General features: G+C 47.7%; 1 protein-coding gene across 1 annotated transcript in view; it reads left to right on the plus strand.

Moving 5' to 3' along the window:
* The first annotated feature begins 544 nt into the window (after nt 1–544).
* PTGFRN (prostaglandin F2 receptor inhibitor) overlaps nt 545–24,106 on the plus strand; it is a 71,472-nt gene continuing 47,910 nt past the window's right edge. Inside the window, exon 1 of the mRNA XM_074370268.1 lies at nt 545–903. Within this exon, the coding sequence (XP_074226369.1) occupies nt 855–903 (49 nt within the window). The 5' untranslated portion in view covers nt 545–854. The remainder of the gene's footprint in view (nt 904–24,106) is intronic.

A 24,106-nucleotide genomic window follows, 5' to 3' on the forward strand; every position in this document is an offset into this window, starting at 1 on the left:
CCCACCCAGCCACAGGGCAGTGGGCAGAGCAGAGTGAGACCTGGGTTCTGGTCTCGCCACTTCCGCTGTGAATCCTGCGCAGGGCATCAAAATACTTAAGGACTCTACCTTGGAGGCTGGAATCCCTGCCCTTGAAAGTCCTTTCATCTCTTTCAGTCTTATCCCAATAATTTTTCACAAGGGCCAGGAGACTGGTGGCTGGGAGCTTAGCTGGGATGAGTGGGTGAATGTGCTGGGACTCAGCTGAGGGAATAGTAGCCACGCGTGGGTGACTCCAGAGTGATGGAACTCGGGGTGGCTCGGAATGCAGCTCAAGCGATGGGATTTCCAGACAGAGTCTTTCCAAGGCCAACTTTTAAAGGTCGGAGGAAAGTTTGTCGCGGGGCGGGGGCCCGGAGGGGAGAGCGGGGTGGGCTCCGACGCCTCCTCCCCTTTAAGCGGGTGGCCCCGGCGCTGCCTCCGTTACCTGGAGCGGGGAGGGGCTTGGGAAAGTTTGTGTTTGTTGCTGGCAAAGCGCCGGATGGGAGGCGCGGGCGGGCGGGCGCTGCGGCTCTTCCCTTCTCCTTTCGGGAAGCGGTCGGGGCTGCACGCTCGGCTCGGCGGGGCGGCTCCGGCGCCCGGCTCCCGGTGCCCGGCCGGCTGGAGGAGGAGGGCGGAGGCGGGCGGGCGGGCGCGGAGCGAAGGGCGCACGTCCGCCTCAGCGCTGGGATTTCTCGGCTCGTGAGGAGAGCGGAGCAGGCGCGCGGCCCAGGCGGAGGAGCGCTGACTCTGGAGCAGCCGGAGCTGGAGGAGGAGGAGGAGGAGAGGCGGCGGGGAAGGAGGAGGAGGGGGAGAGTCGCTCCCGCCCGGCGAGCATGGGGCGCCTGGCGCCGAGGCCGCTGCTGCTGGCGCTCCTGTCGCTGGGTGAGTGCACGCGGGGCCGGCGGGGCGCGGGGGGACCGGCGGGCGCGGCTGCCTCGCGCGGCCTGGGGCGCCGAGGGTGCCGGGGCGGCTCCCGGGAGACCCGGCCGGGGTCCGCGGGCGGCGCGGCCCGGCGGGCAGCGGGCGCGGGGCCGCCCGGAGTCGGCGCGAATCCGGCCGGGCTGCGCGGGGTGCGAGCCGTCGTCCTCTAGGCCGAGCCCCGTCCCCACATGTGCGGGGGGAGTGGCCCGCGGCCGGCTTCCCCCGGCCCTCCCTACCTGTTAGCCTCCGGCAGCCGGCTCACCTTGAACTCCCGGCCCGGAAGGTGCCAGCGGTCCCGGCCCGCGCCCCAGCTCGGGAGCGGAAATCTGCGGTTTGATCTGCCCCGCCATGGCCGGGACCGGCCCAGCCGCGCTCCGCGCTCGCTAGCCCGCGCCCAGCTGCCTTTCCAGGGAAGCCGGAGGACCCTCCAACTTCCTCCTACGAAGGTCACCGTGTGGCCCGAGCGCTACGATAAAAATTGGTGTGCGGGTCCCCCGTCTTGTTCGTTGTGGCTCGATCTTCTGCCTCAGCCTTCTCCTACAGCTCCACAGCTGCCTGGCTGCAATTTAGACACAAAGACCTAGGAGCCTTGGCTTCGTCAACTTTTCCTACCTGTTACTTTTTCTCCCTTACTGTCCCCTGCCTTCTACCCTCTCGAAACCTTGGTGCCTCTTGATTTATGGCCCAGCGCCCTTCTCCAACCCTAGGAATCTTTGGTGGGTTTTTTTTTATTATTATTATTTTTCCCTCTTTATCTCCCCCCCCCCCCATCCACAGGCACCATCTTCACTTCATCTAATACGATTATATGAATATAACCACTTGGTTATCAGCCACAGAAATCCATCTGCTTATTAAGTGCCCACCATGGAACACAAGGACTGACTCTTAAATGCTTTCGCTTTCCTGAGTCCCTTTGGGCAGTGTGAACCAGAACTGAAGGAATCAGTGACCTGACCAGGGGTTTTCTCCCACACCCCAAGAGAAGGCAGGTCTGAATCTCTGAGCAAGCGCGTGGTGTGTGGTGTCTGTCCCAGCCAGGAGAACCCAGCTGTGCACAGGGTGAATGACTACAGTGCACTTACGGTCAGAGGAGGGTCCCAATGGAGGCCTTCGGCAGCCACTCCCCTCCTCTGGCATCAGGGCCCACACAATCCCAATCCCCATGACTCCTGCTTCTGGGGGGGCAGCCTTTCTAGCTGCTAGTGTGTTTTCTTCCTTCACCTCTGAGGGGTTTTCTGGAACTCACTCCCCAAGAGAGCTCACCCAGGCATATTGCTTTAGCTGCCACCACGTGCAGGACGCTTCCAGATCGTTCAGTAAATTTGGGAGCGTCTCTTCTGTTGTCTCAGGTCCTAGTGCTCTTATTCTCTACTTTTCACTCCGGGACCCTTGTCAGCTCTCCGTTTGTTGTACTCTGCTGGTGGGAGTCGTGCCCCTTCCACAACTGGCAGACGTGTCTGGGTCCAGCAGGGCTGTGGCCACTGTTGTACAGATCATGCGCTGCTCAACTCTAGGAGCTGCCGTTCACTTCATAGTCTGGGTGAATGACCCTCCCTAGAGTTGTGCTGGGCAATTCACAACCTGTGTACCAGTTAAGAGGGTGGGGCCAGGTAGGGATTGGCAGAGAATGTCCGTGGGTAATTGTGGTAGGGGAGAAGAAAGGAGAGGGGACAAAAAGGGACTGGTGAAAGCAAAAATGGAAGTGGGGCAAGCACAGCTTGGGGGGAAGTCTTGGATGTATTCCAGCGTATCCTGCCCTGGCTGGACGTCTCATGTCAACTACACAAAGGGAATATCTGTGGTGTCTCCAGCCAGTGCCTCGTCCCCTAACAGTCCCTGAACTTCATGCTCCATCTGATAACTCTGCCACACGGAATCTCACTCAGTGTGACTTCAGTGTGACCTCTGGGAAGCCCTCCCTCCCCTACCACTGTGGCACTGTTCTGATTCCTGAAACCCAATATGTTGATATGCTAGATCATCTTTCCTCTTGTATTGCATCCTGGACATAATCTTGCTGTCACTCTTTTCAACCTCCACATTCACACTGTCCCTCAATTCTGCCGCTTTTCCCATGGTGCAGACTCCAGCATCTTCTTTCCTTCCCGTATATAAAGCTACTGTCTTAGCCCAGGTTCTGACGGTTCTGGCGGTTCCCCACACAGATCTTCCTGTTTGACTTTTGCCTCCAGCCTCCCTTTTAAGTTCATCATTTTCCTAAAGGATTGTTTTTGGTGGTCCCACCTTGGCTCGTTGGTTCCTTATGATTTCCTTCCAAGGGTATTCTGCCCCTTGTGTCCTCTCCCCTCTAGTCTTCTCTCTGATTCAGACTCATCTTTCTAAGTCACCTGTTTGCTCTCCTTTACCTGGAATGCGTGTGAACCTCCTGGCCTTTCCATTTCTCATGGCCTGGGAATGCCCCTCCTTCTTCTCTCCTTTTGCCTGTATATTTCCTCCCCCCCCCCACAACTACTTCCTCCATAAAGCTTTCCTGACTGAGCCTACCTTTCACGATCACAACAGAAAGAGTGGGTTTTCACTTCCATTGCTGGCGTCTGCCCTGTCTTGTCCATCCATTCAATGCAGCATTTCTTGAGTGCCTACTATGTCCATCAGAGTATCCCAGACAAATGGCCAAGACACAGCGTCTCACTGAGTGGTCCGTGGGGATGGGCAGACAGTTAATAAAACAGCCAACTGCAAGCCAGAATGAAATACCTGACATAGAAACCCAGGTGCTGCTAGGAAGCAAGGGAAAGGATGATTAATTTTGACTTGGGATTGGGGTTGATTTTTGCTGAAGAAGTGACATTTGAGCTGAGCCTTGAGGGTAATTAGTATTTTGAAAGAAAGGATGGAAGAGCTTTCCAGGCTGTCGGGAAAGGCATCCAGTGTGGATGAGTGGAAGTACCTGGCTCATTCAGAAAGGGCATGTAAGTTCCATGTGACTGGAGGTGGAGGAGGGGGATATCCTCGGAGGGCAAGCCAGAAAGGTGGGTTTGGGGTGGATCCTGATGGCTCTTCGTGCGCACCGTGAATGTGGGCTTGTGGGCGCTGCCACGCAGCCTGTGCCTCTCCCTTCGCAGCACTTCTTCATCTCACTGTGTGCCGTTGTTCCTGGTCACAGTCCCCAGCCCAATTATATCCCATGGGCCAGGGACCATGCTGGTCTTGTTCACTGTAGTATTTCTCTTACTAATCGGGTGCCTGGCACAGAGTAGGCATTTGATAAATATTGGCTAACTGAATGAATGCGTGGATACATCGTTTTACCTTGAAAATTTGCAGAGTGAGATTACTCCAACATGGCGATGTGTTTGAGGAAGGGCAGTCTCGTGGAGCGCAGCATGAATTAGAGAGTGGGAGCTACAAAGGTTGTGGAGAGGGATTAAGATACTCTCTTAATGTGTGTCTTTTAAAAAAATTTTGCAAATCCATTGGAATAGTTTTTAAACAACAAAAGCATCTATATTTTAAGATTCAAATAACGTAGAAGGATGTTGTATTAATTGGGTAAGCTAAACTGCTGTAACAGATAGACGCAAAGCACAGTGGTTCAAACAATAGAAGTGTCTTTCCTAACAGTCCTGTTTCCAGTGAAATGCTTGGGCGGGATCCCTGTTCCACACAGGCATTGTGGCTCCTAGGCTGATGGCGGTTCTGCTGTCTTCAACCCCCGGTTTCTAAGATCACTTGGGTTGTCATCACGCCTTTCCAGCCCCATTAAAGGGAAAGAGCATGGAGGAGAATATATGGAGGCTTCTTTGGCCAAGCTGGGAAGAAGCCCACATCTCTTCTACATACACACCTTTGGAAAGGATTTAGTCCTGGCCACACTAGCTGCAAGGGAAGCTGGGCAGTGCGGAGAGCCTGGTAGCTGTGTGCTAACTACTGCAGGAGAAGACAGATGTGAGGGACAGCTCACAGTCTCGGGGTCACTTATAAAGGGTATACAGTAAAAGGATGAACGGGCCCGCCCTCCTGCCGCCCAGGCACAGCCACTCGTGTATAATGTACAAGTGTCCGTGAACTGAATATTTGTTCTTGTCTCGTAGGTCTACACAGGGCTGTGCACCTAATGGGCATGGAGTAGTAACAGCTGCATACCTAGCGTCAGGCTCTTACGTACATTCTCTCACTAAATTCTAACAACAGTGCTTTAAGAAAGGTACTGTTATTTCCTCCATGTTACAGATGGGGAAACTGATGCCCAGAAAAGTTAAATAACTTGTCCAGAGTCATACAGCCTCTCCATGGCTGAGCCAGCATTGGATCACAGGACTCAAATTTTGTCACCCCTAAGAAAAGGTTAATAATGGTTCCCCATAACCTTACGTGTGTCTCGCTTGAGAGTGGTTTAGGCGAAGGATGATAGGGGTTTGAAAGCAAAAGTACAGTTAAAAATAGGAAGGTGTGTCACAGACATAGTAAACAAACTTATGGTTACCAGGGGCGGGGATGGCGGGGGAAGGGGGTGGGAAGAGATATACTGGGAGTTCAAGATTTGTAGATACCAACTACTATATATCAAATAGATAAATAACAAGTTTCTTTTCTATAGCACAGGGAAATAATATCCAGTATCTTGTAGTAACCTATAATGAAAAAGAATATGAAAAGGAATATATATATATATATGTATATGTGTGACTGAAACATTATGCTGCACACCAGAAATGGACACAACATTGTCAACTGACTATATTTCAATTTAAAAAAAAAAATGGAAGGTCTGGGATGAACACAGCCCAGGCATGGTTCCTGAAGGGAGGGGCGGTGCCAGGATGCACCTCACAAATGTGGCAGCTCTGTACCCCCAAGCACATCACCACCCCAGAGGAAAGGGGCCAAGCTGCAGCTTCCTCCCAAAAGCGCTGGAGAAGGGAGGCTGACAGGAGGAACCCTGGTGACTTCGTCCAGCTTAAGGGTCTCTGAAATGCTATCGCCTTCAGAGAGTCCTCGGTGCTCATTTCAGCCTTGTTCACAGAATTCCTGCATCTGCCAGGCTGATTAATGCCTGCCCTGGCTGTAATTATTCCTATTAGCTTGCTGAATAGGAACTCTGGTTGTCAGTGCTCACTCCTTACAAGGCAGCCGGGCTAGTGGGCATTTATATGGTTATTTCGTTTCCTTGCTGATCTGCTGAGCTGATTTCTACCCCATAGGTTGCATGTATATTTTCATAGCAGCGCTGTGTCTGCCAGTTAAATAAGGTGTGCTTGTCTGTCAATGCGTGTCTGCGTCTCACTTTATCAAACGAAGTTGGGGGAAGCTGTCAGGGCAGTTCCTAGCTCTTCTGTTTAATTGCCTTGGTTTCTTAAAGGCAGGGTAGCAAGGCCATTTGACTCTGCTTTGGGAAAATAACTGGAACTGGCAAAAATTCTTCATGATTTATCTTCTGGAAAAGGCGAAGTGCTGCAGTTGGCACAGTCGGTGCTTTTCAGATCTTGGAATATTTTCCTCCACACCAACTGTAGTCTCTGCAAAGCAGCAGAATTAGACCTGGTAGTGAACGCCGTCGTGGACCAGCAAGGCGATTTCCAGGAGGCTGGAGATGATGGCACGGCAGGCACGTTTGTGTTCTTCGAAGGCGGATTTCTCCACAACACTCCCTGTGTGTTTGTGCTGGATTGTGGAGTCGCTAAGCAGCATGATTCAAGTTTAAGTATGATGTTCTGGGACCTTAATTGCATCCTGCTTTGCACCTTTATAAGCAGCTGAATGTGAGAGCACTTACATCACTCAGGATATTTCAGGCGAATGGAGAAGCAGTGTTTGGCTGGTGTTACTCTGTCTAGGATGAATTTGCCTTAGAACTGTGAAGAACAGAATTGTGCTTAAGGATTCAGGGCATATTTTAGAATGGGTGCTACCGTGGAATCCTAATGAAATGGAGGCCGTGTGCACACAGATGGCTTACTTCTCAGACCTTAAAAGTGACACCAAGCCAAGAATGTCCTGATAATGGCTCTTCCTTGGTCTCACTTAGGGCTGAACTAGGTCAGGACTTCCTAGCTTGTGGGCCATGGTAAGGGACCCACATGGGGTTCAGGTGGGTTGTAGGTGTGTCATGATACTGACACCCTCAGCCCCTGGCTCCCCCAGGTCAGAGCCACCTCAAAACCAGAAGCCCTGTCTGCCCTGAGAGCCATACAGCCAGTGCCATCTCCTGTGTGTGCTGTGAGTGGATGGAGATTGGCGGTCCTCTCTCTTACCTGGGAGCCACAGACCTTGATCCCCAGCCCAGCATTGGAATGGGCAGTTGGAAGATGGAAGTTGCTATGGCCAGTAGCTCATCTGTTCGCTCAGTGAATACTGAGAGTGCCTCCTGCTCCACGCCAGGCATTGTTCCCAGCGCTGGGGATTCCACAGTGAACAAAGCTGACTCAGAGCTGCCCTCCGAGGGTGGGACAGGACGCGCTGCATGTGTGGCTGGTGGTGTCACCAGGAGGCAGCACCACCTGGATGACGGGGTTAAGAACCAGTTCTTGGGAATGCTTGCAGTTAGGGGACGGGAAATGGAAGGGGGAGTCCTGGAAGGAGTAGTCACAGGGATGCCAGGAGAACCAGGAGATCACTCTCCCAGATGCCAAGGAGAGATGAGTGTGAGCAGATTTGTTTTGCGGGAAAACCAGAAAAATAAAGATAAAGAGAAGCCCTGGACTTGGAGGCTGAAGAGGGCAGAGGGGAGAGGAGGAGGAGCGGGACAGACAGGGAGCAGTGCGGTTGGGGCATGTGGTTTCTGCAGTGCTCCCAGCCTGTTCAGCTGTAAGGATGGCCACAAAGTCCCCAGCCACGTCAGCTAAGGTCATCTATATGTTCCCTTTCATTTTCTGTGTAAATTGGAAGTTTCCCCCATGTTCCTTCGGGTGTCTTCTTCCATGTTGATTGGTGGAATTAACCTTCTCTCCAATACCTGCTTTGAGGCCTTCAGCTGTTAGTTGGAATGTCCAGCATGGGGACTTCCTGGCAGTTTTGTAACCCGTCTTTCTCCCATCTTCATCAGCTAAGATTTCAATAGTTTGTATTACAAGTAAACCATGACATGACTATTTCTGCTCTTCAGAATCACTTAGGGAGAGAAAAAAATAGGGCTCAGGCTTTGGAATCAGTCCCCCATTTGGATCTGGATCTTCCCTCCAGCAATGTGAGACTGGACAGGTTTCTTAACCTCCCTGAGCCTCATATTCGACACACGTAAGAAGGGACTAGTACCTTTCTCGCAGGTTTGTCATGACAATTAAAAATAGTATGTCTAGAAAAATGCACACGTTAAACTTAACATACGTAAATCCCAGAACTTTGCTACTCAGAGCAGGCTCTGGGGACCAGCAGCACCGGCAGGCAGCACCTGGGATATCTCAGGCCCAGTCCAGTCTGCTGAAACAGAGTCTGCAGTTTAGCCACACCCCCAGGGGATTCAAACGCTAAATTTTGAGAAGGCTTTGTCTGGAAGAGTACTTGATATGTGGGTGTTTTGGTGGCCTGGGCTTCCTTGATGACCTCCGAGGCAAAGGCTGTGGTCAGAGAGTCAGAGCTAGAGCGGCATGGGATGGCGTGGGCTCCATGGGAGTGCAGCAGGCGTCCAGTTAGCCATGAAGGGTGTGGCTAGCTTAGGTCTGTAGAGGGGGCGGTCAGCCTGGTTTCATGACCTTACCCCACCATGTTCAGCAGCCGGGGAGCGAGGCAGGGACTGGGTGTTGTCTCCACAAGATGAGGGTGGGGGGTGAGGGATGCAGGAATCTGCAGAAAGCTCAGACAACATCCCAGACACAGTTGGCCAAGGAGTCCAGTGGGACAGGCAGCTGAGTGAGGCCAGAGGGCCTGGGGAATCGCGGAAGGTTTGAGGGACTAGAGGACAGGTTGAGGGTGAAAAAGCAGATTCAGAGGCTCAAGGGAGTAGATGAGCCGGGAAGGTAGGAGGCGAGGGTTAAAAGAAGTAACTTCTGAGTAATCCGAGGGATAGTAGTCTGGGTGGGTGGCAGCCAAAATTTTCACCTCTCACATCATTTTGGCTAATTTACATCTAGCATCTGACTGGGTCAGGCCTTGAATGGCTTTGGAGACAAAGGTGTGACTTTTTAGAAGTATTAGTCCCAGGTGTTGTAGGGGAAAAGTTGTAACCTGTGACTAAAGTGAATGGAGGGTTGGGAGCAAGTGTGCTGGGGAGGAACCAATATGAGGATTATTTCCTCCCTAAGAAATGTCTTCCTACCTTTTACATAGCACTTATTTTGCACCAGGCACTGTATTTTCCATATATTAACTCATTTAGTAGGTCTCATAACCCGATGAGGTAGGTACCACTATGACCTCCATTTGATAGATGAGAAAACCGAGTCACAGAGAGGTGAAGGTCACGCAGTAAGTGGCTGGGCTGCTGGGATTCAAGTCCAGCTGGCCTGGCTCCAGACGCAGGCCTCATAACCACAATACACTGTTCTGCCTCTCTGTCTTAGGCCAGATGTTCAGGGTCAAAGACATGTTTGAAAACACAGAAAGGAAATGATACAGTTAGCTTTAGCTAATGTGATAACATCTGTGTCCTCGTCTTTTAAAACAGGAGGCTGGGATTCTGGCCCTTGATCTTCCGCTGCTAGTTTTATGACCTTGAACAAGTTGCTGAATGGCTCTTCGCCCCTGTAAAGTAAGGGACTGGGCTAGCTGATCCCAAAGTCCCCTTCCATCTCCGGAATTCTTTGAGTCCATGCTGACCCCTGCTGCCGGCCATATGGGCCGCCCGGTCCAGCCCTGGCTCCTCGCCCCGTCTTCCCCAGCACTCCTGTCTGCAGCCTGTGCCTTTCATCCCTCACCTGCCTGGCAGCTCTCCACACCAGGCATCGGTGCCTGAGGGCTCTGGGACTGTTAGCTGTTCCGCCATTGCAGCAGCAGTTACTCCTCCTCCGCGCCCGTCCGTGCAGTGACGCTGGCATCTTTCCTCCCGGTGCTCTAGGTTACCAGGGTGTCACCACCACTGGACTAACTGCGTTTTCACATGGACCTCTGAGAAAAGTCAGAGAAACAGTGAAACCAATAAAGTGTTTCTAGATGACAGACTGTTCTTATCACTGATTTTTTTTTCTTTTTTGCAAGTTTTGTGGAAGGTGTCAGCCACAAGTAAGTTGTCGTTGAGTGAGCAAGGCTTGGCCCTCAGCGCTGTGACTTGTGTTTTCTTCCTCACTGAGCACTCACTTTGAGCTGGTAGACAGTTATGCACCACAGGCCCTCTTTTTCCGGACACCGGCAGACCACAGCGAGAAGAGATGCAGACACTGTGAGCTGGGTCCAAATGTTGGCAGTGCTTTGGATTTTCCACCTTCCTACAGAGCAGGAAAGTTCAAATTCCAGCATCTCCAATCAGTGGCCTTAATTGGCTAAGCAATGTGTTCTAGTGTTTTGGGGATTTCCTTCTTTTTCATTCTCTTAGCCTGGAAGGGAAAGGCACAAATGACGTTGGATACGATAGCAAATGAAAGGATACATCCTGGAAAACCTCCCTGCTGTTGGTGGGAACCTGTGCTATGACCGCAATCCTCACTGCACCCTGCCCTCCTGGCTACTCTCAGGGGCACCTATGGATGCTGCTACTGACCCAGTGAGGTTCTCTTACTCATCATGGATGCAGATCTTTTTGAGGCTTATCCAGAACCTCCTGGGAATGAATCCTCCACTGTGTCTGAAGTGGCCTGCTGCCTTCTGCTATTCTGGAGATGAAGGGGTGGATCGTCCTTTTTGAAGGTACTGCCCCTTTAAGACATCCTAAAAACAGAACGTTAGCTGATTTGGTGTTTGTCCAGTACGCTGCGACTTTGCTTATGCTGCAGCGAGGAGTTAAAAAAAACAAAACCAAACCACTTTTGGCACAGCTATTCATTTTTCCATTTTCCGAAGGCTGGCACATCCAAATGTTTTCTTATTTATTAGAAGGCATCACAGTCCATCATCTTTGATTGAGAAATCCATACAGTAAGCTAAAACTGCAGTGCCTAGCCCAGAGCCTGGCACGTGATGGGCACTTAGTCATGTTGGTCGAAGGAAACACAGTAGTGAGTAAATAATTTGTGCTCAACTCTTCATACACAACATTCCTATTTTTTTCCCTATGGTCTTATTTTCTGGTGCTTCAGCAGCATTTAGGGACTACTTACCATGTTTCTGACATTGTGAAAGATTACAATATACACACTACTATATATAAAACGGAGAAACAACAAGGTCCTACCATACAGCACAGGGAACTGTATTCAATATCTTGTAATAGCTTATAATGGAAAAGAATATGAAAAGGAATATATATGTATATGCATAATTGAATCACCATGCTGTGCATCTAAAACCAACAACACTGTAAATCAACTACACCTCAATTAAAAAAAAAATAGAATTACAAGGAATTAGGAAATGGAGTCCAAAGTGGAAACTGAACCAGTTAGAACTGAACAGCAGGATGGATCTTCGTTTTTAAACATCTGAGTGGATGGATTAGATTATTAGATTATGAGATTGTGCATATGGGGCTGCAGAATTTTAGGGCTAAAACTGAGACCAGGAGCTGCTTTAGAGTAAGGCTCCATGGAACAGGTCGATCTGGAAAATGGTTTGAGCCCAGAGCAGGAAAAGCATTTCGGATCTGAAAATGACTGGCACAGTTTCTCAGAGGTGGGAGTAAAACTGGTGTGTGCAGGATGGTGTCCCATTTGGGGATTAGCTGACTTGAACTGGAACAGTAAGAGAGACTTCAGGGGGTATGGATATTAAACTCTGGGGAAGGGAGGTGGGCAGAGGGGCGGAACGGGAGCAGAGTCACCCTGAAAAGTGTCAGTGGCATCATTGGTAAAAGCCCACATGCATGAGGCTGGTGAGGTCTGCCCGGGCTCACAGGAAGCTAGCCTGCTAAATTAAGGTGGTAAGTCAGGCCATAATCATATTTTTGGTCATTTCTCACAAGGAAAATGGCTCACCAAGCAATTACTGATGAGCCCCTTAGGTAGTTTATCAGAGCATTTCTCCAAAGGACCCTCAGCTGATAAGAGACACAGAAAAGACTCAGAGGAAGGATGGGGAATTTTAGATGGTTTTCTATGGAAACAAGGTTTATGCAGTCATGTGGTTTATTCATCAGAGTCCCACTTTAATAACAGTTTATCCCGAAAACAAGTTTTTTCCGACCATTAATGTGAGTCCCAGAAAGCTTCATGTTGAACCTGGCTTGTAGGTCCCTGGGGACGGTACCGCTGTCACCGCACCTCTGGAGTGTCACAGAGGCAGCGAGGAGCCCCAGGCCCAAGGGGAGTTATCCCACAGCAGGCTGTGTTTGGTCCTGAGAAAACAGTGGTAAGGCAGGCTCTGTGTTCTCTCCAGCGTGTTCACTGATGGTATTTGGGCCTCAGGACAAAGAAGCACATAATCACGTTTTAATGACTCCGCTTGAAGTTCTCCCAAGCACCCCTCACTCCATGGCCTTAGAAACGACTGTCGTCTACATGCACATTGCCCGTCTTATGTTTGTACGTGGTCTGGGAGTTGCTTCCATTTGATTCTTTGGAGCCCAGTTCAAGGCTCACTTCCTGGAGAGGTGAGCATGCCTGCTGACCCTGTAAACTAAGCACACAGCTGCATCCGGTCCACTGTCGTGGGGTCGCACTGGGCCCCATCCATTCAGAGCACAGTGGCAATTTCTAATGATCTGTGTACTGGGCTGAGTGTCTGTCTGTCTCACCCCAGACTGTAAGCACCATGAGAGCAGGGCCAGGTCTGTTTCTGTTTACCCTGGTGTCTTAGGACTTTGAGGCTTTGAATGATTAAATTATTGTGTGTGTTTAGAAAATGCCGGTATATATCTCACATATACATATATAACACATACAATATATGACATGTACAGCACATGTCTGAAGTCCATACATAAAAGCCTGCATTGTGGGCCTTATGCCATAAAGGGGACAGAGGTTATCTGTGTGTCTTCACTGTCTTTTTTTGTTACTACCGTAGCATTTCCGAAATAATTGCTCTTGACTTCATTTCTGAGACGGAGGTTCGTGGGTGGGGGTGGGGTAGGAGAAGATGGAGTCCACATGTGAAGAGGAGGGGATGGGAAAGTCCTCACCCTGCCTCGTGGGATTGTCTCCTTTTTCCTTGGCAGCTGGTGTAGAAGACAGACGACTCATGGGTTCTGACTATTGTCTCTCTGCTCCCTCCACCCTTTCCTCCCTTTTTGGGGGTTGGCAGAGCCTCTCCCATCCCCAGCTGGCATCTGCTCCCTTCCTGGGCTTCATCTTGGTTGCTCACAGCGTGGAGAAGCAGACTTCTCCGGTTCCAGTGCATGCTTCAAGCGCCTGGTGGCTGGGTTAGTCCAAACCACACACCGTCTGCTTGTCATCACTGTTCTCGTAAGTGCAGCTCTGGCCACGTCTGCAGGAAGAGGCGGCGGGGCTGCTGCCTGCAGCGTGTGCCTCACCTCCCTGTCGGCCCCGCTCGCAACTACTCTTATTATCTACCCTGTGCCAGGTGTGAGTCTAGAGCCCTGGGCATATAAGGACATGGTCCCAGTCCCTTGACTCCTGTAGCTGCCAGTCTCAATGTGGAGGCACGACGTAGACACAGGAAGAGAGGTGGCATCCAAGAAGTGTCTAAGGATTGTTAGGGGAAAAAATGCTGAAAGTTTAAAGAAAAGGGAATGCATTCTGGTCTGGTTTCAACAGAGGTGATCTTGCAGAAAAGGTGGGACCACTGACGTAATTCTCTACACCTGTTTGTATCGCTACCTGCAGCTCCCCTCTACCTGTATATGCATTTTTTAGGCTTTAGTGTCACTTCTGGATTGGGAACCTTTTCTAAGGATCCAAAGCAGCCAGGTCAGCTTCTCTAGCTCCAAAGAAGAGTGGTAATAAGCCTGATGTGGGTGTGGGATATTGAGATTATATCACTTCCTGGGGTGCTGAGAACTGGTCTCTTGACTGGTGGTCCTGTGTGTTATGGTCACTCAATCATATGCCCTTCACTTTCTGTTATGAGCTTAGTGGAGAGCTTTTTTGAAAATTCATCAATGAGGGGCCATTTCTGATATAAGTGAGGTTAAGTAACTCCTGTTAACCCGCCTAGATGACAGTCCAAAGATCAGTTCTGGCTCTAGGATTCCAGTTTGCAGAGGCTCATTGAGATGGGAGTGATCCCAGTCGTTACATCAGCAGGCATACTGCCAGGCTAGGAACATGGTGATGCGCAGGGGGCCGCCTGCCCCATCACGGGGCTCATGTCCAGCAAGGGTGGCAGACCAGCAAAGGAGCCTGGGTGCTCATGGCGGCCGTGCCAAGTGGACCCTCAGCAGGCACATTCTGAACTCTGCCTGGGGCTGCGGGCTGGGGCTGAGGGAGGATCAGGGAAAGTTTCCACAAGATGGACTCGTGGGATCTCATTAAGTCCGGACCATCAGTAGGTTTTTGTCTGGCAGAGAAAGGGTGGGTTATTTGTTTCAGGCAGAGGGAAGAACACGGGTAGAGAAATAACACCTATTTATAAGACTCCTTTTTGGTGGAGTGGAGGGTTAAGTTAGTTTTAGGGGTTTCAAAGGGAAAGGCTGGAGACTGGAGGGCAAGTCCTAAGATTGTGAGGCACCTGGAATGTCACCTGAAGGCGTTTAAACTTGATGTTGTGAGTGGATGGCTGTTTTTCTCTGGTTCTGCCTTCCTAAGTTCCTCATGTCTTTTTTTACTTGCTATTTTAGAAGATTCTCATTGTTGGAGGACTCGTCTCCTCTCAAGCTTTCCTATGAAGCTGCCACACTGCTCCACCCTCCTTGACCCTGACACAGCTAGGTCTTGGCTCATCCCCTTACCTGACAGTTGGTTCTGCACGCAGCAGGTGTGCAGTGGAGAACTGCTGCGTGAACGAATGAAATATCAGACTGATGGAGTCTGAGTCTTTTCCTTAAAGGGCATGTGAACTCAGAGTCTTTTCTGTTCAAGTCAAACTACCAAACTATACTCCTACCAGGCATCAGCGGGGAAGCTGGCATGGACCTCCACCAAACCACCCATGGCATCTGGCAGCAGGTCTGTAAACATCGAGGGCAGGCTGAAGGCTGTGCTGGGGAGGAGGGATGGACAAGGCAAAGGAAGAGGAGAAAATGGGCGTGGGAAACAGTTAAACTGGGGGAGAGAGGACAAAGCTGCCCAAGGTAAGGAGGGAGAATTTTACCAACAGTTATCTCAGGTGCATTCATGCCCAGATGCAAGTTGAAACTCAGTGTGAATCTCCCGTTCTGTTTAAACTAGAGACTAAAAGGAGGACCAGGTGTTCACACAGAACTTGGCAGACTATGTTGGCCCGTTCAAACATGGGGAGGATGGAAAATGGCTGAGAAGTGAGGGGTGCTGGGCAGTGTTTGGGCCTCTAGCAGCTGTTAATTTTATAGAACACTCTAAAATAATCCTTGTGGATAGATCTTGTCTCAGCTTTTTCTGTCTCTGGTCCCTGGACAGAGAATTGTTTGAATCATTTCATGATGGTTGAGTTATTTTGGTTACCCGTTGGTACAGAGTGCCTCGAAGTGGCTTTTGCGCCTTTCTGTTGTTCTTTGGTCACCTCACTTCTCGGAACCTCAGTTTCCTTATTTAATCCTCTCAAGGTTGAGTATTAAATCATGTGAACAGAACTTGCAAACCGTAAAGCCATGCTATAAATGTAAGGTGGTTTTTGTCAATTACCGAGCCCTTGAAGGCAAAGCTTCCCGCTCAAGACTTGGCTTGTGTATCAGGGTTGCATCAGAGGAGCAGAGCCACTGCGAATATGAGGAAATGAGGCATGGAGGAGAGGAGTTAGACTACACACTTTCAGGAGGAGCCAGGGAAATGAGGGTCTGAAAAGGGGTCAGGGAAAGCCACTAGGCAGCCTTCCTGAAGCACTGGTGAGGGTGGCAGAGGAATCGGGGAGCCAGGCAGAGTGGGACTGCAGTGGAGGTGGGGGTAGGGGAGGTGGGGGCTGGCATAAGAGTCTGTAAGGGAAATTGCCTCTTCAGAGCTACCACCTTTGAGTTTGCAGCCGAGCATCTGGTGGTCTTAGAGCCACATCGGTCAGTAAGGAAAGCATTTGGGAAGAAACCCAGAGCAGAAAGAAGAGTGGGGACAAACTGGTCCCCACCAGCACCGTGCACGTCTCTCGCTGCCTTTAACCATGACGACCACCACAGTATGATGGCTGCTGCTTCCTTTCCACCTCCCAGGTCTCACAGGCACTTCTCTCTTGTCCAGCTCTGACCCGAAACTGCACAGGGAGGAGGATTCTGGGGAGTGTAGTTCTAACTTAGCCATGTTGACACAGTGCAAACCCACACAATTTCGTGATGTAGAAGTAAGGATTTGGCGTGACCCTGGCCTCCCAGGATCTCTCAAAGGCCACAGAACTGGAGGCGATGTCATGGTCACGTGAGCTAGGCTTCATTGGTAAGGCGTTTGGTTAGTTAATGATCCAGTCTTTAAGAAGTGACTTGAGTGGTTCCTCGGTGGCTGGTGACCCCGCACCTCCTGTCTTCCATGCCTTTCCTGTCTGTAGCACAGAGGGAATGGTTATCTCAGCAGCAGAAGCTGAGGAAAGTTGCACTGACTGAAGAGTCTGTCCATCCCAGAGCAGTGGGAAGTCATCTTCCTCTCACTAAGCTCCTGTTTCACCCGGGGAAGCATATGCTTACCCTTCCTCCTCGCCCTGCATGAAGGCTAAAAGATTTGCAGATACGAATGACCACAGACCAGAGCCAGAAACCATCGTGTAAATGCTAAGGGAGACCAAGGTTTAGCTCTCCGTACCACCCTTCTTCACCGCCGTGGTCTGTCAGTCCCACCGCCCTGTCCTCGGGTTCCTGTAGCCAGCTCAGGCCAGCAAGGACTCAGGGAGTGCCTTCTATGGCAATCTTGGCCCCTGGGAAAAATAACACACTTTGTGAGATTGAATGGCCACACCTGGACCTTGTCATCACTCAGAATTCGTTCGCCTTTTGGTTGTCACCTCTGCTGTTTCCCTCTGTGACCACCACTGCGTCCCCTGACTCCTTTCAGATGCCCTCCTACCTGTTGAACTTACTCTTCATCCTCACTGGTCCCGAAAGTTCCTTTTTTTCCAAGCTATGTTCACTTCCTGGGCTCTAATGCTGGTGGTCAGCATGTCAGCAGTGAGCTGGTTAACACCCTGAGGACCCTCTGCCACATTTTTTTTTTTGCCAGTTCTCATACTGTAGCTGAGTAATACACACCAACCATAGTCCCTAAGTCTGAGCTTTGTCATTTTACTGGGGAACAAAAAAATCCCAAAACCTACCCACCTGAGTTTCTCACCAGTTGTGGTGTCTTCACTGCACCACAGTGAACCTTGTGTTCATTCTGTGATGGTTTTCTATTATATTCCTTCTGATTCTTATTCTGCACCTTGTCCACAATCTCCAGGATCTAAACCCCTCTCCGTGACTTCACTGAGACATTGGGGACTAACTTAAGGTTCCTCAAGTTTTTTTGCCTCAAAACCTTGCTGTATTTTAACCATCCTTTTCTCCTAAATTCTGAAAAAAGTGAGGGCTCTTTCTTTGGCTCTTTTTCCATCTGTATGTGTATACTCTGTCCCTGTGTGACCCCACGCAACTTGTGGCTTTGAATGCCATCCATGTGCTGGTGCCTCTTCAGTGACTGTCTCTGCTTGGACCTCCTCTGAGCCCTAGACACATCCACATCCACGGCCTGCTCCGCCGCGCTGCGCCCTGACTCACATGTCATATGGGCCCCTCAGAATGGCCAGGAGAGAACTCTGGCTTTGCCTGGTGTGAACTCCTTCCCGCCAGTTACTTTCCCATCTCAGGAAATGGCTTCACCATGCACCCAGATGCTCGAGGCAGAGCCTGTGTCGCCCCAATTCCTATCTTCCTCACTCTCCACCTTCAAAATGGCAATGTGTCTTTTCATTTATATACAGAATATATTCTGAGTCTGACTGCTCCTGAGAATCACCACCACAAGCTGAGGCCAAGTGTCATCTTGTGCTTAGTTTACTGTGACAGCTTCCGTTCTGGTGTCCTTGCTTCCAAATGGGCCCCACTATCGCCCACCTTTCATGTAGCAACCAGGGTGGACTTTCTATGGATGCAGCAGCCTCCATCATCCCCTGATTTCTGTGCTTCCCATTTCAACCAGAGTTCCCTTGTTCATTATAATCCAGTCGCACTGATCTGTTTTCTATCCCTTGAACCCCCAGGCTTGCTCCATCTTAGTGCTTCTCTATTTGCTGGTCTCTCTGCCTGGAGCAATCTTACCCCAGAGTTCTACCCCTGCCTCCCCCACATTTTGGCCTGAACTGACAGGTGACCTTCTCAGAAGGGCCCTTCCTGACCACACTGGCTAAAAGCAGCCGCCCCCAGCCCGCAGTCATGAATATATTGGCTTATTTTATCTTGATGGCATTGATCATTGCTCTAGGCTTGTTTCCCCTCTCTCTCCTTGAATGGAACACAAGCTTCTTGTGAGCAGGGACTCTTGGCCCCATGTCCCAGTGTCGAGAAGGCGCTTAGAAGACTGACTGGCTGACTTTCTAGGATAAACTGCCCACTTGTGCCCGTCATCCCCTTTTGCCTGCTTTGGGGTCTTTGTCATGGCTGTACCCTCTCTTCTTTGCATCTTGATTGTTCCTTTCTCCTGGCTGTTGCTCTCCAAGTCCCACACCACCACGTCACGGCAGATGCAGTTCTGTGGAGGTGACCAGTGTCACCTAGTCTTCAGTTCAGCAGTCCTTTCTCAGCATCCATCTACCTTGACTTTTCTGCAAGTTTGGTATTGTTGTTCTTTTTTTTTTTTAAATTATTTCAAACTGAAACATATCATAGGGGTCTATCGCTAGATACTGTGCAGGTTGCAGATAGTGTAGGAACCAGGGCCTGTCTCAGGAGCTTGCAGCCTCCTAGAGGCAAGTGGTTGGATATGTCTGTAAGTAAAACAGTAGGGATCACTCCCAAATCCTTCTTGGAGTCCTTGCATCCTTTGGCTGCTAGGATATAAGCCTTTTCTGGTTTTCTTCCCAACTGGCTACTATGCTACTATTTCTTTTTCCCTCTTCCTTTTTTTTCTTTTCTCTTTTTCTTTCTTTCATTCTCTTTCTTTCTTTCTCTCTTTTTTCTTTTTCTCTTTCTTCTCTTCCTTCTTTCTCTCGCCCTCTCTCCCTTCCTCCTTCCTTCCCTCCTTTTTTTCCTCTTCTTTTTTTCTCTTTTTCTTCTACTTGTGTCTTACATGATAGGAGTTTGCTATGGTTTTGTCCCCTTCCCTCTTCTCTGTACTCTGCCGTGTGGGGACCTCATGGACATCTCCCACATCTTCAGCAGACCTCCTCTTCCCTGACCTCTGTGCTGGTGACTCCACATTCATCTGGGGCTCAGATACCTTTGAGGGGTTTCCGCTTCCACCATTTGGTGGACCTTTCCACTTGTCTGGATCTCACTGACTGCTCTTCTCCACTGTGTTTCCTTAGCAGCTCTCAGCTTCCCTGGGACATCCGTCTCATCTCAGGTCTGTCTGTGGATCCTTCTCACAAGGCCCTCCCTGGAGCTGCTGCCTTTCCGTTCCTGCCCTCACCCTTGGTTGTCCTTGTACCCCTCCCCGTCACCATGTAGCAGGCTCCCGGTTGACCTCCCTTGTGTCCACTCCGGCATGCCCTTGACACACTGCTCCAGCTGCCCTACTCTTCACCACTGCCCATGTGTCCCCTCCTAGGTCTTTGTTTAGGCTCCTCCCTTTAACTCTGGTCACCTCCCTCTTCCTTATCTCTGCACCGCCCCCCCCCCAGCCATTTTTTTCAAAGGCCAAATTCAAATGTTGTCCCTGTATGAAGCTTTTCACGAATCTCTTTGGATGGACACACCCTCACTTTCTTTGGGACCCCATGGTGCTTGTTATATAGGTCTCTTTGGTTACATATGTCCTTCCTGAAGTTATAGTTTCATGTGCACCTTATGACTCAGCATACCGTAAGTCCCTTAAAAGAAGGTCCAAAGGCTGATTTACCTTCCTCTCTCACATTGCATCTAGCACAGGGGTTTCTTGCTCAACAGTTGTTTGTTAAATGAGTCATGTTGTATTTGCCTAGTTTATCTCGATGAGGTCTTAGATGAAACTTTTTTTTTCTTAATGATTATAAGGCCTTTTCTAGTAGAACCTTACTTGCGTTTGGATGGGATTTTGAAGCACTGCCATATGTGACCTCATTCCACATTCTCTGCTGGCTGTAAGTTGTTTAATGTGTACATTGCTGCATTTTCATCACTTAGGGACTGTTGAGATGAAAGCCAGCACGACCCCTTCCTGCCAGAACTCTCAGTGGCGGACATGCAGACGAAGGTTTCTCATTTATTAAGTTAGAGGCTCCAGTAAAGGCTGTATGAGAGTTTACAGTACTTCTGAGTATTCACTTCTAGCTCATGTGTGGACTGGGAACTCCACTTGGAAATCCATAGGCCCCTGTCTCTTAAAGGCCTTATAAGGTCTCAGGAAGGGGCATTTTGGTGTCACTTTATAAGGCAAGCTGGAGGGAGGGTATAGCTCAGTGGGAGAGTGCGTGTGCGTGCTTAGCATGCACGAGGTCCTGAGTTCAATCCACAGTACCTCCATTAAATAAGTAAGTAAGTAAGTAAGTAAGTAAATAAATAAATAAATAAATAAATAAATAAATAAATAAACCTAATTACCTCCCCCCCCAAAGACAAAGCTAGATAGCTTTGATTTAAAAAAGAAAAGAATATTAAAAAAAGAAATTAAAAAAAAAAAAGAAAACAGCCAAGCTGAAATGCCACAAGCACTTTAGTTTCACTATTTCCATTCTACCTGTACTACTGGATTCAGTAATGTCCAATACTTATCTTACAAATGGCTCTGATTGGAAAGTCAGATTGCTTGCTTCTAGGCAGCTCAGTGAGGTGATAAAATTTGAGCAATAATAGAAACAATTGCAAAAATCCTTTGCAGATAAGCTGTACTCTGCAGGTCTTGATGTAGAGTAATGTTGATGATAACCCAGGAAATAAAAATCTATTTCCCATGGATATCATGAGGGGGTGGAAGAGGGTAGATAAATACAGTTTAGTCTTCATTAGCGTGTCTCTCCTAATGATTCCTCATGGTTGCCAATAGTGCTTATTGAAATAAACATCGCAGGAATAATTGCACTGAAAAACTTGCCTGACTTTTCTTGCCTATCCCCATCCATTCTACATGATAGAAGAAACTTGAAGGCATTTAATTATTTTCCTGAGTACTTCAAAGGGAGGCAAATGGTAATCTGGAAGCAATTACCTCTTGCTGGTTAATTATCTGTACCGCTGAAAAGTCAGAGCAGTGGGCTTCCAAAAGTCCTTCCGATACGGTTTTGGAATAAAGTTCTCCTCACCTTTTTTTAATATGAAAGTATGAGATCTTAGAGCTAGCATCACTTAAAATAATGAAGGCAGTTTGTCAGAAAAAAATTTTGAAGAAATTGGAAGTTATTTTTAACAACCCCATTTCTCTGTTTCTCTCCTCTGTCTACTTCATATCAAGAATATATATTTCTTCTCTTAGTAACTCATTTCTGCTACTTTGCTGCTCGTGTGGTTCACATTGCCCTTGGAGAATCTGAAATATTTTATAGGGAATTGCAAGCTGTTTCTTCTTCCGACTCAGAGCAAAGACAAAATCAACAGAAGGTGGTAATACCGATGATGCAGTTGAAGACAAAACCAACCCAGCTCATCTTTGTCTTGACAGTGCACTGCATGGGCTGGATAAACCTGGGTTGAGTCCCTCACTTCAGCAAGTTATTTGACTTCTCTGGGTCTCAGTTTCCTCAGTTCTTTGACAAGGGTGGTCCTATCTACCTTATGGTTCTGTTCTGTGGATTGATTCAGAGGAGTCATGAACTGTGCCCAGCTCAGTGCATGGTGTTAAGAGAGAGACACTGTGTTATGATTCCTCCTCTTACTCTGTCCCAGTCTTGTCGAGAGATACTTGATGATGAATCAAAGTGAATACATTCTAACATAAATACTCGGGATTGGGGGATGATTTAGCTCAGTGGTAGCTTAGCATGCATGAGGTCCTGGGTTCAATCCCCAGTATCTCCACTAAAAATAAGTAAGTAAACCTAATTACCTTCCCCCTCCAAAAAAATCAAAACAAAACAAAACAAAACAAAACAAAAAAAAAAACCCACAAACAACAACAAAAAAGAGTAAAATAAATACTTGAGAAATGCTAATGATTTCAGCTGAAATTATGGATTCTTTGGTTAATCAACTATTTCTTTATTATTATTCCCCCATCAGTTTGTTTGTTATCCGTTCTTTCATTTTTGTGGTTATTCTAGAGGTTAGAACATACATTGTTGACTTGTTAGTGTCTACTGATGATTCTTTTAGCGAATGCAAGACTTTTGAAAACATTTAAACTCTGTTTCACTCTTTCCCTCACTTTTTGTGCCACCATTCAGTAGATTTACCTACACAGTTACCCTTTCTTTTGTTCTTCCTGTATTTTCATGATTCTGTCTGAGGTCATTTTCTTCCTATTTGAAGAACTCTCTTTAGGATATCTTTCTGGTGTTCCTTTAGCATTTATTTTTATTGATTCTCTTTCCCTTGTTGAGAGTTGATTGAAAGCATGTTTATTTTGTGTTCCTTTTTAATGATTTATTTTTATGTAGAATTCTATGTTGGTATTTTTTTTTAATTGAAGTTTAGTTGATTTACAATGTTGTGTTAAGTTTCTGGTGTACAGCATAGTGATTCAGTTGTGTGTATTTTTTTATTATAAGTTATTATAATAAATATTATAAGTTATTACAAGATATTGAATGCAGTTCCCTGTGCTATACATTGGGACCTTATTGTTTATCTATTTTATATATAGTAGTTAGTATTTGCTAATCCCAAACTACTAATTTATCTCTCTGCCCCCACCTTTCCCCTTTGGTAACCATAAGTCATTTTCTATGTCTGTGAGTCTCTTTCTGTTTTGTAAGTCAGTTCACTTGTATCATGTTTTTTTAGATTCCACATATAAGTGATACATGATATTTATCTTTCTCTGTCTTACTTCACTTTGTATGATAATCTCTAGGTCCATCCATGTTGCTGCAAATGGCGTTATCTCACTCTTCTTATAGCTGAGTAGTATTCCATTGTATATATAAAGCACAACTTCTTGATCCGGTCATCTGCCGATGGACATTTAGGTTGCTTCCATGTCTTGGCTATTGTAAATAGTGCTGCTGTGAACACTGGAGTGCATGTGTCAGTAATTATTTTCCTTCATCACTTTAAAGATGTCATTCATTATCTCATGAGCATTGTTTCTATCGAAAGTCAGTTATCAGTTATATTGTTGCTTCCTTCTCTGACTTTCAGCAGTTTTACTCTGAGGCACCTACTGTGGTTTTCTTTGTATTTATACTGCTTATGATACATGGTACTTCTTGAATCTGTGACATAATGCCTTTTGTTGGTTTAACACCTTAGATATTACCTCTTCAGAAATTAATTCTGCCTAATTCTGTCACATTCTTTCTCTGTCATCCTGAGACTCTGTTACACATAGTCTTAACATCTTTACTGTCTCTCATGTGTCTCTTAGACTCTTTGCTGTATTTTCATCTATTTTATACCCTGGTTTCAGTTGGATATCTCATACTGACTTTTTTTCTGCTGTATCTTATCTTATATCAAACCCATTTTTTGAGCTCTTAATTTCAGATTTTTTTTTTTTTGTTCTAGAATTTTAACCTAATTATTTTAATAGATTTCAGTTAGGTGAAATCTTGTTGCCTGTTTCTTTGGTGAATTAATCATAGTTATTTTGAAGTCCATATGTGATAACACCAATATCTGGATCCCAGTGAATCTGTTTCTATTGTCTGTTTTTGGTTTTTGTTTGTTTGTTTGTTTGTTTTGAAGAATCAAACTAGATTTATTTTATTTTATTTTATTTTTTAACATTTTTTATTGATTTATAATCATTTTACAATGTTGCGTCAAATTCCAGTGTAGAGCACAATTTTTCAGTTATACATGAACATGTATGTATTCATTGTCATATTTTTTTCTGTGTGAGCTACCATAAGATCTTGTATATATTTCCCTGTGCTATACAGTATAATCTTGTTTATCTAT

Source organism: Camelus bactrianus, chromosome 9, assembly GCF_048773025.1.
Source record: "Camelus bactrianus isolate YW-2024 breed Bactrian camel chromosome 9, ASM4877302v1, whole genome shotgun sequence".
Taxonomy (NCBI): Eukaryota; Metazoa; Chordata; class Mammalia; order Artiodactyla; family Camelidae; genus Camelus; species Camelus bactrianus.